The sequence below is a fragment of the Coregonus lavaretus genome (assembly GCF_964263955.1).
Source record: "Coregonus lavaretus genome assembly, chromosome: 15".
Lineage (NCBI taxonomy): Eukaryota > Metazoa > Chordata > Actinopteri > Salmoniformes > Salmonidae > Coregonus > Coregonus lavaretus.
This window is the reverse complement of record NC_140002.1, coordinates 38,838,435-38,852,530: the sequence shown is the minus strand read 5'-3', so window position 1 is coordinate 38,852,530 and position 14,096 is coordinate 38,838,435. Positions and strand designations below refer to the sequence as shown.

The 14,096-nt window shown below is 47.2% G+C and overlaps 1 protein-coding gene and 2 long non-coding RNA genes across 3 annotated transcripts; 2 read left to right on the top strand and 1 right to left on the bottom strand.

Moving 5' to 3' along the window:
* Nucleotides 1–253: 253 nt before the first annotated feature.
* On the bottom strand, nucleotides 254–5,949 carry LOC311142432 (seipin-like; the record flags this gene model as incomplete). Its single annotated transcript, XM_084178076.1, has 10 exons — nucleotides 5,735–5,949; nucleotides 5,386–5,467; nucleotides 5,093–5,236; nucleotides 4,718–4,852; nucleotides 3,633–3,730; nucleotides 1,714–1,849; nucleotides 1,490–1,562; nucleotides 1,332–1,412; nucleotides 644–712; nucleotides 254–441 (listed from the first exon to the last, which is right to left on the bottom strand). The coding sequence occupies exons 1-10, from the start codon at nucleotides 5,941–5,943 to the stop codon at nucleotides 254–256; spliced, it is 1,215 nt and encodes a 404-aa protein (XP_084034202.1). The 5' UTR covers nucleotides 5,944–5,949.
* A 1,292-nt stretch (nucleotides 5,950–7,241) lies between these two features.
* LOC311142295 lies at nucleotides 7,242–7,721 on the top strand. Its single transcript, XR_014614284.1, has 2 exons — nucleotides 7,242–7,428; nucleotides 7,524–7,721. It is a non-coding gene; the product is annotated as an uncharacterized lncRNA (long non-coding RNA).
* A 4,492-nt stretch (nucleotides 7,722–12,213) lies between these two features.
* On the top strand, nucleotides 12,214–12,693 carry LOC311142155. Its single transcript, XR_014614272.1, has 2 exons — nucleotides 12,214–12,400; nucleotides 12,496–12,693. It is a non-coding gene; the product is annotated as an uncharacterized lncRNA (long non-coding RNA).
* Nucleotides 12,694–14,096: the final 1,403 nt, after the last annotated feature.

The window sequence follows — 14,096 nt, the reverse complement described above, 5'->3', positions numbered from 1 at the left end:
TTTATAAGAACTTATGTGAGGTAAACTTGTTATCAAGACAGGTAATTAAAACACACGTTTGCTAAGTAAAATGATAGGCCTAGGGAATATTTGCACATGCGTCTGTGTGAAGGGAGTGTGTGTTTGTCAGTCTGTCAATGTTTCTGCTTCAGTCCATACATCTTTGTCAACCTCTCTCTCTCTTTGCCTGTCAGTGAAAGGGAAATGCACATTGAGGGACCTGTGAGTGTAAATGTGAGCGATGATCCATGGTTCAGAGACTCATCCAGGGTCCCCGTCTCTGATGCAGCATAGAGTCCCCTGGCTGAGGCACCTGGGGTCCCTCCAAGGGGACTGCCACTGCACCTCTATCCTGCAGATCAGCAGGCTTCTCCTCACTCACATCGGTCTCGTAAATGTGAAGAGCCTCCAGGAGCACTGGGGGCTCATCTGACAATGACTCTAGAGCCGATACAGGGAGGCAGAAGAAGAGACAGGTTAAGTTAGTCTGAATTAAATGAGACACCATCATCTACTTTTAAGGTCAGTAAATAACTGTCAGAAGATAATGAAGAAATTATCATAATAGTGAAAAGGTTACTACGAACAACTCAAGAAGTTCAGGAAAAAGCGGCAACAATCTTCGTCTGAAAGAGTCTGTTACTTGTTTGACTCTCTGGCAAACCCAAAGGCTCCTTCAGGGAACCAATCACATCCGGTGTTTCCAGCACAAGACAGAATGCAACAATATAATGTGAACAGCAACTATGCTGAACATTAAACAGTATGATAACATTCATAGCATGATGTTACACAAAACATAAACAGAATCCACAACTACTCTTCAAGTACAAACCCACAACACAAAGTGTGCCTAAACTAGTAATCGAACACATTGTGAGATGAGTCAGTATAAATTAAATCAACATCAGTTAATTTAAACATGCACTATGCAGAAATCGCTCCGCCATTTCCTGGTTTCTAAAATTCGAATAGTTCGCCTAATTTCAGTTTATGTGATAAAACAAGCATAGAGAATGTAGAGAATCATTGTACCATCTAAACCGCTGTGAAATATCCCCAAATATTGTATTTGCAGCTGTTTGAAGCTGGTGTACAAAACTGAAAGTAAAAGATGCAAAAACTAATCTTAAGAAAGGGAAGCATAGAAATAGCGTACAGAACATATCTACCGCTTCTTAGACTTGCTTTCAATGAGAATGACAGATCTATAACTCACATTTCTATGTGAATTTGGTCGGGTCGCCAAAAAAGTTACATATTGCAGCTTTAATATACTGTTGTGTATGTCTTGTGTATACACTTTTATTCACACATTCTAATACCCTCACCTTTCTGTATTACTGATGCTTCTTGTCTAGGTTCTTCCAACTGCTCATTCACAAGGTCATTGCCTTTCTGAGGCATTTTAACTAAAACACATTCAGATTAACCATGTTATGTTTGTTTTACACAATGCGTGTGATGCCTGTTGTAGAGTAGAACTCACTCTGTGAGAAGGAGATGTGCTTCAGAGCCTCTTCTCTTCTCCGCTGCAGGCGAGTCGTGTTTCCCATCATAACCTACGTACAAGAAAAACAAAACAAAAACAATGTTGATGTACTGGGGATCAGCTCACAGCACTTATATTTTAATGTAAGATACACGGATGTACTGTATAGATGGGGAACATCCTATTACAGTGGAGAAAATGAGACCGCATCTTACCCTGACTCTGACCTGCTCGGGAGGCCAAAGTCCCCCCCATATAAACTGTAGGTATCCAAAGAGCACAATGACACTGAGGAAGGCAAAGTTGCTGGCCACGCCGATCACTGCAGATGTCACCGGGAAATTGTACAAGAGGTATCTATTAAGACAAAGGGTTCAGAGATAGGAATGGAGCAGGATGGATGGGGAATAGGAGGAAAACAAAAGAATGGAAGATACAACAGTAGGTAAGAAAATCAATGACATTCCATATACAGTGGGGGAAAAAAGTATTTAGTCAGCCACCAATTGTGCAAGTTCTCCCACTTAAAAAGATGAGAGAGGCCTGTAATTTTCATCATAGGTACACGTCAACTATGACAGACAAATTGAGGAAAAAAAATCCAGACAATCACATTGTAGGATTTTTAATGAATTTATTTGCAAATGATGGTGGAAAATAAGTATTTGGTCACCTACAAACAAGCAAGATTTCTGGCTCTCACAGACCTGTAACTTCTTCTTTAAGAGGCTCCTCTGTCCTCCACTCGTTACCTGTATTAATGGCACCTGTTTGAACTTGTTATCAGTATAAAAGACACCTGTCCACAACCTCAAACAGTCACACTCCAAACTCCACTATGGCCAAGACCAAAGAGCTGTCAAAGGACACCAGAAACAAAATTGTAGACCTGCACCAGGCTGGGAAGACTGAATCTGCAATAGGTAAGCAGCTTGGTTTGAAGAAATCAACTGTGGGAGCAATTATTAGGAAATGGAAGACATACAAGACCACTGATAATCTCCCTCGATCTGGGGCTCCACGCAAGATCTCACCCCGTGGGGTCAAAATGATCACAAGAACGGTGAGCAAAAATCCCAGAACCACACGGGGGGACCTAGTGAATGACCTGCAGAGAGCTGGGACCAAAGTAACAAAGCCTACCATCAGTAACACACTACGCCGCCAGGGACTCAAATCCTGCAGTGCCAGACGTGTCCCCCTGCTTAAGCCAGTACATGTCCAGGCCCGTCTGAAGTTTGCTAGAGTGCATTTGGATGATCCAGAAGAGGATTGGGAGAATGTCAGATGAAACCAAAATATAACTTTTTGGTAAAAACTCAACTCGTTGTGTTTGGAGGACAAAGAATGCTGAGTTGCATCCAAAGAACACCATACCCACTGTGAAGCATGGCGGTGGAAACATCATGCTTTGGGGCTGTTTTTTGCAAAGGGACCAGGACGACTGATCCGTGTAAAGGAAAGAATGAATTGGGCCATGTATCGTGAGATTTTGAGTGAAAACCTCCTTCCATCAGCAAGGGCATTGAAGATGAAATGTGGCTGGGTCTTTCAGCATGACAATGATCCCAAACACACCGCCCGGGCAATGAAGGAGTGGCTTCGTAAGAAGCATTTCAAGGTCCTGGAGTGGCCTAGCCAGTCTCCAGATCTCAACCCCATAGAAAATCTTTGGAGGGAGTTGAAAGTCTGTGTTGCCCAGCGACAGCCCCAAAACATCACTGCTCGAGAGGAGATCTGCATGGAGGAATAGGCCAAAATACCAGCAACAGTGTGTGAAAACCTTGTGAAGACTTACAGAAAACGTTTGACCTGTGTCATTGCCAACAAAGGGTATATAACAAAGTATTGAGAAACTTTTGTCATTGACCAAATACTTATTTTCCACCATAATTTGCAAATAAATTCATAAAAAATCCTACAATGTGATTTTCTGGATTTTTTTTCCTCATTTTGTATGTCATAGTTGACGTGTACCTATGATGAAGATTACAGGCCTCTCTCATCTTTTTAAGTGGGAGAATTTGCACAATTGGTGGCTGACTAAATACTTTTTCCCCCCACTGCATTTGGCTTATTGGCCTCAAATAATCTGGATTTGAAACATAAATAATTTATACTATTGGAAGGAGGTCTATACCTGATGCCAGTGAAGAAAGCATGGATCCCGAGCTGAGCTGAATAGACCTGCAAACGCCGAGACTGAATCTCAATGACAGCGCCAACAGTGGGTTGATACTGTAGTGAGAGGGAAATGTACAAGTAGAGAGAAGCAGAGATCAAGAATAAGAGAGAGAAAAATATTTAGACCTTATTACCTAAAAAGACTAGTCTGACTTGGCCAGTCTTGCAGCACTGAACAAATGCAAGATTAAGTGGTCTGTCTTGCAAGATAATTAAAAGTCTAATAAAATGGGTAACTCATTCTTACTTTGAAAGAGGACATTTTATTCAGACAGGTTGTATTTGTTTGGACTCCTTAATAAATGAAGTCTGTCCAAGTACTGTTTAATTGAAAGCACATGAACATCGAATGCTGCTGAAAGGGAAGTATGCTTGGTCAGGGTTTCACACAAGTAAATCGAATTACATCAAATACAAATGAAATGGGTTCAGTGGAGCTGAAGGGTGGGACTAAAAATAACAAGATAATTAATGTAAAATATACTGTGTCTGTAAAATCTATATAGGTTCAGAACTTTCATGAAACAGCACAGTTGAAAAATATATGGCAAATAGAAATCAAAACTGGATGGTCTTCAGAGATAGATTGGACAAAAGATAACTATTGTAAAATACATTGTGTCCGTAAAATGTATATAGTGTGTATAAGCTGGAAGTAGAAGCCTAAGTGTTGTTGTCCATTAGTTTACTCCAATTGGAGGAGGGGTGGTAGGGTTAGGGGAAAATAATAAAATATAATATTTAAAAATATATATATTATATATTTACAAAAATATGTATATGAGGGATTAGAAATGATGCAGAGAATTACATTGATGGGAGCCACAATCAATCTGCAATATTAAAGCTGATCTACCCCCTAAAAATAAATAAAATAAATACTAAAATGATACAGATAACTTGCAAATGATATTCACAAGATCATGATGATCTGATTCAGTAAGAGGGCACAGTGCAGAAAGTGGGACAAGAACTAAGTGCAAGCTCTGTGGGAGAGGAAAACGGATTTGATATGCACAGGCAACCACAAACAGCACTTACAGAATTGGTCTTGTAGTCTGAGAAGAGCTCAACCTCAACAAGCTGCTTCTGCTCTGTCATCCCAGTCAGCAGGAGAGGAGAGAACAGTAAAGTATTCAAGGTCTGCAGAAGACCAGAGCGGTAGTGCAGCATAGACTGTTGGAGAAAAGAATGCAGTCACTGTCACAGGTCCACACAATAATCAAATAAATCACATTTCCATGTTAAATTCTAACATTGTGAAGTATGAGAGGATATTTTATATTGGAGGAAACGGAAGGAATAGACACGTTATGTTCCACCAAGAACAAACTGGCACTGAAACGTTTGGAGAGGCTCAGAAGAGAGAGTAGCGGGGTTTGGTAGGAAGACAAACATAATCAACTTAGCACTCACAGAGCGCACCACAGCTGCAACGGTCTGGCCGTCGTTGGTGTAACAAGACATCTTAATCATGAACATGCCAAGCTGTTCGTTGACAGGGGACTCAGGTATTTCCAGCTCTAAAGAGATTCGATATGGCTGACCATAGTTCATAACCTAGGGAAGACAATGAGGGGTAGAATACTGTAAGAGACAATGAGCATACCTGACTACAGCGATCATTTCTTAGCATATTGTAATTATATTAGCATCTACCTCAGGATATAGGGGGTGAGGAAAAGGATGGTTATGTGTGAAGAGCATACCGGTTCTTTGCCATTCTTCAGCAGCGAGATGTTAGCCACAGGGAAAGAGCAGAGGTCTGAATTGGAGGCATCACAGTCGGAACTAAAACGAACAGCGGTCAGGAAAAAAGGTGTGATGTTATGGGCCTACGCTTTTTACCTTGACATAGTACTAATAGCACAAAAGAAAAATCAGGTGCAACAGCATAGAGCATTTTGTTACGTGTAGCTAAATGCTCATGCAAAGGCAATGATTTGTTTTGAAAATAATCTATTCAAAGTGTGAGTGAAAGGAGTAGAACGATTGGATTTTACTTCAATTTGGAGACAAAAAGGCACAAAACAAACTTTCCATGATGTCTCCCAGTACCTGTAGTGGTAGTGCACTGGTGTAGAGAAGCTGACGGTGGGCATATAAGAGTAGTAGAAGCTGCCATAGAGGAAGATGGCCACCCAGACCAGCAGCGCTAGAACGCAGAAGACGATGGCAGCCTGCAGTAAAGTCCGACGGGCTCTGAGGAGTGTTACCCCTAACACAACCTGCAGCCACAGGAAAACTGGTCCTGTTACACCACCCATAGTGACCAACCCAGCACTGACTCTTCCAGATTACCGTGTCTGTTCCTGACGTTCCACACCACTCGCTGAGATCTCACAGCCTTTTATTCCCGTGGCTCCTGCCAAAAGCCTTTCGCTCTCTCTTTCTGTCTCTCTCTGCTTACTTGGAAAATTAGTTTTTCTTTTGAGGGTTATGGCTCCCTGTTAATTGGAAGACGCCCACTCAACAATACCAACTTTCGCCTGCTCATTTAAGGGAACCCCTGTACAGAATAATATCTATGTATTTGTCACATCCCTTAATATTACATTAATTTCTTAGCTAATTTACTTTTTCTTTGTCTACTGCAAATGTAAAATCTGATAATGAGCTGTTGACGGGTCTTTAATATTTCTGTAGCAAGCTGTAAAATAGAAGAGAATAGCATTGAGACTTTAATGCAGATGGATACGGAATACAAAAGCACCATTCATATCTAAATCACTCAGAAGATATACATAATTCTGCTTTAGGAATTTCTAAGAATATGATTTCTAGTACCTCAAACAATGAGTTTTAAGAGTTTTTTCTATGCTGCCAATAGACATGTGAGAGAGCAATTAGATATACACACACAAGACAGATATGAAACTGTAAAAGCTTCAAGGACTAGGGACTCATTCTATGAATCCATCAAAAGGACAAAAACATTAAGTATAGCTCATAGCTAGCTACACTACATGACCAAAAGTATGTGGACACCTGCTCGTCGAACATCTCATTCCAAAATCATGGGCATTAATATGGAGTTGGTCTCCCCTTTGCTGCTATAACAGCCTCCATTCTTCTGGGAAGGCTTTCCACTAGATGTTGGAACATTGCTGCGGGGACTTGCTTCCATTCAGCCACAAGAGCATTAATGAGGTCGGGCACTGATGTTGGGCGATTAGGCCAGGCTCGCAGTCGGCGTTCCAATTCATCCCAAAGCTGTTCGATGGGGTTGAGGTCAGGGCTCTGTGCAGGCCAGTCAAGTTCTTCCACACCGATCTCGACAAACCATTTCTGTATGGACCTCGCTTTGTGTACGGGGGCATTGTCATGCTGAAACAGAAAAGGGTCTTCCCCAAACTGTTGCCACAATGTTGGAAGCACAGAATCGTTGTGAATGTCATTGTATGCTGTAGCGTTAAGACTTCCCTTCACTGGAACTAAGGGGCCTAGCCCAAACCATGAAAAACAGCCCCAGACCATTATTCCTCCTCCACCAAACTTCACAGTTTGTTACGGTCCGGCACTGTTGGTCCTGTTCCTGCTGGTTTTCCTTTTCCTTTTTTCCCCTGTGTGTGTTGTTTGTGTCTGTCTCCCCCTGCTGTGCAGCCCAGTCAGAGGATCTAGGTCAGGGGGCGTGGCCATTCTCTCACAAGATCAGTTACATCAAGCTGCAGCTCATTGTCACCAATCAAGCAGCAGTTATCTACCCGGGCTGGACACCTCTCCAGCGCCAGTTCGTTCCTACACTACCTGTGGTAACTTGGCCCGTACAGCACTCTCAGTTTAGTTGTACTCTCTCAGTATTATTGTTGTTCCTGCCACGTTTGTAACCTGTCTCTCCTTCGACCAGATCCCGTCTGTTCCTGCTGCCTGCCTGCCTGCCATTCCCACGCCGCAACCTGCTCCTCTGTTGCCTGATATCCTCGTCATCCAGCTCTCAGGACTACTGGCTCTCTACCCCACTCAGCTCCTACCCCGGCCTGAAGCTACTCCACCCAGAACTGCTTCTCTCTGCCAAAACACGTTGAATAAACTACATCCTAATTCACTCTCTTTGTCCGTGTGTCCGTCTCTGCACCTGAGTCCCCCACCCAACCTAATAGAACGAACTGGCCAAACATGGACTCAGCAGAGATGCCACATGAAACAACGGGTGATGGCGTACAACACGCCCTCCATTCACAGGGAATGCTATTGGGACAACACGACCAACTCATCCGGACTCTATTGGATAACAACCAGCCGTTGTTGGATCAAGTATCTCATCTCACCTCTCAGGTAGCTAACCTGGTAACACTCACTACCCTTCCTCCCTCTGCTTCTCCTCCGCCTGTTCCTCCTACAGTGGCTCCAGGCTCGGCTTCCGCTCCTGCCCTTCGGGAACCCCCTACAACCGCACCCGAACCTTTCACCGGGGACCTGAACAAATGCCGTGGTTTCCTGCTTCAGTGCCGCTTGGTGTTCCAACAGAAGCCCCTGTCTTTCTCCACGGAATCCTCCAAGGTACATTACGCACTGGGGTTAATGAGGGGCAAAGCTTTGATTTGGGCAGAAGCGGCTTGTTCTACTCAGCAGATTGCCAGCCTGTCGTTTGACGATTTTTCCTCTCAATTGAAAGTTGTGTTTGATCACCCGGACCATGCCGGGACCGCCACAAAGAGACTATTGAAGCTACGACAGGGCACGGGTAGCGTGGCTGAATACGCCATTGAATTTTGGACCTTGGCAGCCGATTCCAAGTGGAACGACGAAGCTCTTCAGGGAGCGTTTGTTAACGGTCTAAGTGACACGATTAAGAATGAACTAGCTGTTCGTGATGAGCCTGCTAACCTTCATGTTCTCGTTTCCCTTGCTACACGAATAGACAACAGGCTACGGGAGAGGAGACAGGAGAGGGGCGGTCGGGTCCACACCTCTAACGGGGCTCCCTCGCTTTCTGCAGCCCGAGCTACACCACCACTCGGACACCGCCCACACACCTCAGCGGATCCCTCCACGGAACTAGACGAGCCCATGCAGCTGGGCCGTGCTCGTCTGTCCCATGTCGAAAAGGAACGGCGCATACGGGCTGGTGAGTGCATGTACTGTGGGGACCGCACTCATTTCCTGGTTAACTGTCCGGTTCGCCCAAAAGACCAAGCTCGCAGGTAAAAGTGGGCGTACTTGCGAGTGCTATACCTGACTCAATGCCCACAACACCCCGTCTAGTGATCCCAGTTACAGTCCAGTTCAGGAATCTATCTCTCCCACTAGCTGCTCTCATCGACTCTGGTGCTGAGGATAGTTTCATTGACGCTAACCTGGTCACTCAGGCTGAGATCCCTGTTAAGCCCCTGCCTAAGCCTATAACAGTAACCGCTATTGACGGCCATCAGTTTGCCAACATCACCCACCAAACTGTCCCCGTTTCTCTCATGCTGTCCGGCAATCACAAAGAAACCATCCAGTTTAAAGTAGTCTCCTCCTCGGCCTCCCCCCTTATCCTCGGTTTCCCCTGGCTTAGCCTTCACAACCCCCATATTGATTGGCAAAACCACAAAATACACAGTTGGAGCACTCACTGCCATTCTGTTTGCCTTGGGTCGGCTATTCCGCCCTCGGTCGGCTCCCCTGATTCCCCTGTCAAAACTCCAGACCTCTCTTCAGTCCCTGAGGAGTACCTGGACCTGGCCGAGGTATTCAGTAAGTCCAAGGCACTTTCATTACCACCTCATAGGCCATACGATTGCGCTATTGAGTTACTTCCTGGAGCCCCTTTGCCGTCCAGTCGGCTTTTCAATCTGTCCCGTCCTGAGAGAGAAGCTATGGAAACCTACATAGGCGACTCCCTAACCTCTGGCATCATTCGTCCCTCATCGTCCGCTGTTGGTGCTGGGTTCTTTTTTGTAGAGAAGAAGGACAAAACATTACGCCCCTGCATTGACTACAGAGGACTAAATAACATCACAGTCAGAAATACATACCCCCTGCCTCTCATCAACTCAGCATTTGACTCCCTTCATGGTGCCACTGTGTTTACCAAACTCGATCTACGGAACGCTTACCACCTCGTTAGGATCAGGCAGGGAGACGAATGGAAGACTGGGTTCAATACCCCTCTCGGACACTTTGAATACCTAGTCATGCCATTCGGTCTCACTAACGCCCCAGCAGTGTTTCAGGCCATGGTTAACGATGTGTTGAGGGATTTTCTACACCGTTTTGTGTTTGTCTATTTGGATGACATTCTTATATTCTCTAAGTCACAGGATGAACACGTCTCCCACGTCCGTCTGGTTCTCCAACGCCTCATGGAAAACAAACTGTATGTGAAAGCAGAAAAATGTGAGTTCCACCGGCAGTCCGTCCCCTTTTTGGGCTTTATTATCGAGCGGGGACAAGTGTCACCAGACCCTGACAAGATCAGAGCGGTTGTGGAGTGGCCCACACCCACGTCTCGGAAGCAGCTACAACGCTTCCTGGGCTTCGCCAACTTCTACCGCCGCTTCATCAGGGGTTTCAGCCGAGTGGTTGCCCCCCTGACCAAGCTCACCTCCCCTAAGGTGCCATTCCTGTGGACGCCTGAGGCCGAGTCAGCCGTGAGTACATTGAAGGAACTGTTCACCACCTCACCTGTTCTTATTCATCCAGACACTAGTTTGCAGTTTATTGTGGAAGTGGACGCCTCTGATTCGGGGGTGGGGGCTGTCCTATCACAACGTTCCCCCACGGACCAGAAGCTCCATCCTGTGGCTTTTTTCTCCAGGAGATTGACCCCTGCTGAGAAGAACTACGACGTGGGTAACTGGGAGTTGCTTGCTGTCAAGTTGGCGTTGGAGGAATGGAGGCACTGGCTAGACGGAGCAGAGCAACCCTTCATAGTCTGGACAGACCACAAGAACCTGGCTTACATCCAGTCGTCCAAGAGGCTGAACTCCCGTCAGGCCAGATGGGCTCTGTTCTTCAGCAGGTTCAAGTTTATTTTAACATATCGTCCTGGCACACGTAATGTCAAGCCTGATGCTCTCTCTCGCCAGTTTACAGACAATGAAGACTCCAGCAATCCTGAATCTGTTCTGCCCGCTTCCTGTTTGGTGGCGGCTGTTCATTGGGAAATCGAGTCCCTCGTCCGATCGGCACAAGAGTTGGAACCTGGACCGGCCGATGGCCCCCCCGACCTTCTCTATGTTCCCGCGGCCGCAAGTGCTCAACTGGATCCACACCTCACGCTTCTCCTGCCACCCTGGTATGAAACGTACACTATCGCTACTGAAGAGGCACTTTTGGTGGCCATCCGCCGAGGCTGACGTCCGGGAGTACGTGGCGGCCTGTTCCATCTGTGCCCAAAATAAGGCTTCCCACAGGGCTCCTTCGGGCCTGCTGCGGCCTCTCCCAGTCCCGAGTCGTCCTTGGTCTCACGTGGGCTTGGACTTCGTCACTGGACTTCCTATGTCTGAGGGTAATGACACCATACTCACCATCGTGGACAGATTCTCTAAATCTGCCCATTTTGTTGCATTACCAAAATTACCATCTGCCAGTGAGACAGCCGACCTCTTTGTCCTACATGTATTCCGTCCCCATGGAATACCTGTGGACATAGTGTCCGATAGAGGTCCACAGTTCATTTCTCGGGTATGGAAGGAGTTTTGTTCGGCTCTGGGTGCCTCTGTCAGTCTCTCATCAGGTTTCCATCCCCAGTCCAATGGCCAGACTGAGAGGACCAATCAGGACCTGGAGGCTGCTCTACGCTGTGTGACATCCCAGAACCCGTCCACCTGGGCCAAACATCTCCCGTGGGTCGAATATGCCCACAATTCCCTCACCTCATCTGCCACCGGCCTCTCACCATTTGAGGCGGCTTTGGGGTACCAACCGCCATTGTTCCCGTCTCAGGAAAGGGAGTTAGCCGTCCCGTCAGTTCAGGATAACCTTCGTCGCTGCCGCAAGGTGTGGGTGGACACCCGTGAGGCCCTTCTACGGACAGCAGAGCGTAACAAGAGGGTGGCGGACAGGCACAGGGTAGTCGCTCCACAGTTCCAGCCTGGTCAGCGAGTCTGGCTCTCCTCCAGCAACATCCCCCTGCGCACTGACTCCCGTAAGCTGTCGCCCCGGTATTTGGGTCCTTTCGAGATCGAATCCATCATCAACCCTTCGGCTGTTCGGTTGAAGCTTCCCCAGGCCATGAGAGTCCATCCTACATTTCACGTGTCCCAGCTGAAGCTGGTCTCCTCCAGCCCTTTGTGTCCGCCTGTGGATCCCCCTCCGCCACCGCGCATTATTGACGACCATCCAGCCTACACGGTGCGGAGACTGCTGGACGTCCGGAGGCGTGGTAGAGGGCTTCAGTACCTGGTGGACTGGGAGGGATACGGTCCCGAGGAGAGGTCCTGGATTCCCCGACGATTTATACTGGATCCGCAGCTAGTGGCTGACTTCCATAGGGACCACCCTGACAAGCCGGGTGGGTCGCCGGGTGGCGCCCGTTGAGGGGGGGGTACTGTTACGGTCCGGCACTGTTGGTCCTGTTCCTGCTGGTTTTCCTTTTCCTTTTTTCCCCTGTGTGTGTTGTTTGTGTCTGTCTCCCCCTGCTGTGCAGCCCAGTCAGAGGATCTAGGTCAGGGGGCGTGGCCATTCTCTCACAAGATCAGTTACATCAAGCTGCAGCTCATTGTCACCAATCAAGCAGCAGTTATCTACCCGGGCTGGACACCTCTCCAGCGCCAGTTCGTTCCTACACTACCTGTGGTAACTTGGCCCGTACAGCACTCTCAGTTTAGTTGTACTCTCTCAGTATTATTGTTGTTCCTGCCACGTTTGTAACCTGTCTCTCCTTCGACCAGATCCCGTCTGTTCCTGCTGCCTGCCTGCCTGCCATTCCCACGCCGCAACCTGCTCCTCTGTTGCCTGATATCCTCGTCATCCAGCTCTCAGGACTACTGGCTCTCTACCCCACTCAGCTCCTACCCCGGCCTGAAGCTACTCCACCCAGAACTGCTTCTCTCTGCCAAAACACGTTGAATAAACTACATCCTAATTCACTCTCTTTGTCCGTGTGTCCGTCTCTGCACCTGAGTCCCCCACCCAACCTAATACAGTTGGCACTATACATTGGGACAGGTAGCGTTCTCCTGGGATCTGCCAAACCCAGATTCGTCCGTCGGACTGGCAGATGGTGAAGCGTGATTCATCACTCCAGAGAACGCGTTTCCACTGTATCCAGAGTCCAATGGCGGCAAGCTTTACACCACTCCAGCCAACGCTTGGCATTGTGCATGGCGATCTTAGGCTTGTGTGTGGCTGCTCGGCCATGGAAACATTTTACATTTACATTTTAGTCATTTTAGCAGACGCTCTTATCCAGAGCGACTTACATATATATATTTTTTTATACTGGCCCCCTGTGGGAATCGAACCCACAACCCTGGCGTTGCAAACGCCATGCTCTATCAACTGAGCTACATCCCTGCCGGCCATTCCCTCCCCTACCCTGGACGACGCTGGGCCAATTGTGCGCCGCCCATGAGTCTCCCGGTCGCGGCCGGCTGCGACAGAGCCTGGATTCGAACCAGGATCTCTAGTGACACAGTTAGCACTGCGATGCAGTGCCTTAGACCACTGCGCCACTCAGGAGTATAAAACCCATTTCATGAAGCTCCCGACGAACAGTTATTGTGCTGACGCTGCTTCCAGAGGCAGTTTGGAACTGGGTAGTGAGTGTTGCAACCGAGGAAAGACTATTTTTACGTGGTACGCGCTTCAGCACTCGGCAGTCACATTCTGTGAGCTTGTGTGGCCTACCACTTTGCGGCTGAGCCGCATACCACCCTGCATCCCACTGCTGGCTTGCCTCTGAAGCTAAGCAGGGTTGGTCCTGGTCGGTCCCTGGATGGGAGACCAGATGCTACTGGAAGTAGTGTTGGAGGGAGTAAGATGCACTCTTTCCTCTGGTCTAAAATAAATATCCCAGGGCAGTGATTGGGGACATTGCCCTGTGTAGGGTGCTGTCTTTTGGATTGAACGTTAAACGAGTGTCCTGACTCTCTGTGGTCACTAAAGATCCCGTGACACTTATCGTAAGAGTAGGGGTGTTAACCCCGCTGTCCTGGTTAAATTTCCAATATGGCCCTCATACCACCATTTTTCTTTACTGCCTATCGACATGTGAGAGAGCAATTAGACATACAAACACGACAAGACAGATATGAAACTGAAAAAGCATCAAAGACTAGGGACTAATTCTATGAATCTATCAAAATGACAAAAACATGAATGCCTCTACTGATCCTACAGCTATTGTATGCAGTAATCATGTGCCTATGAACCAGAGTTATACTGTTAGCACTGAGGCAGTGTGCCCTAGTAGGAAGTCCACTGTGTGCAGCTCACCTTGCACTAACATAAATAACATGAGCATGTCTACTTCTGCTAAGCTACCCAGTAA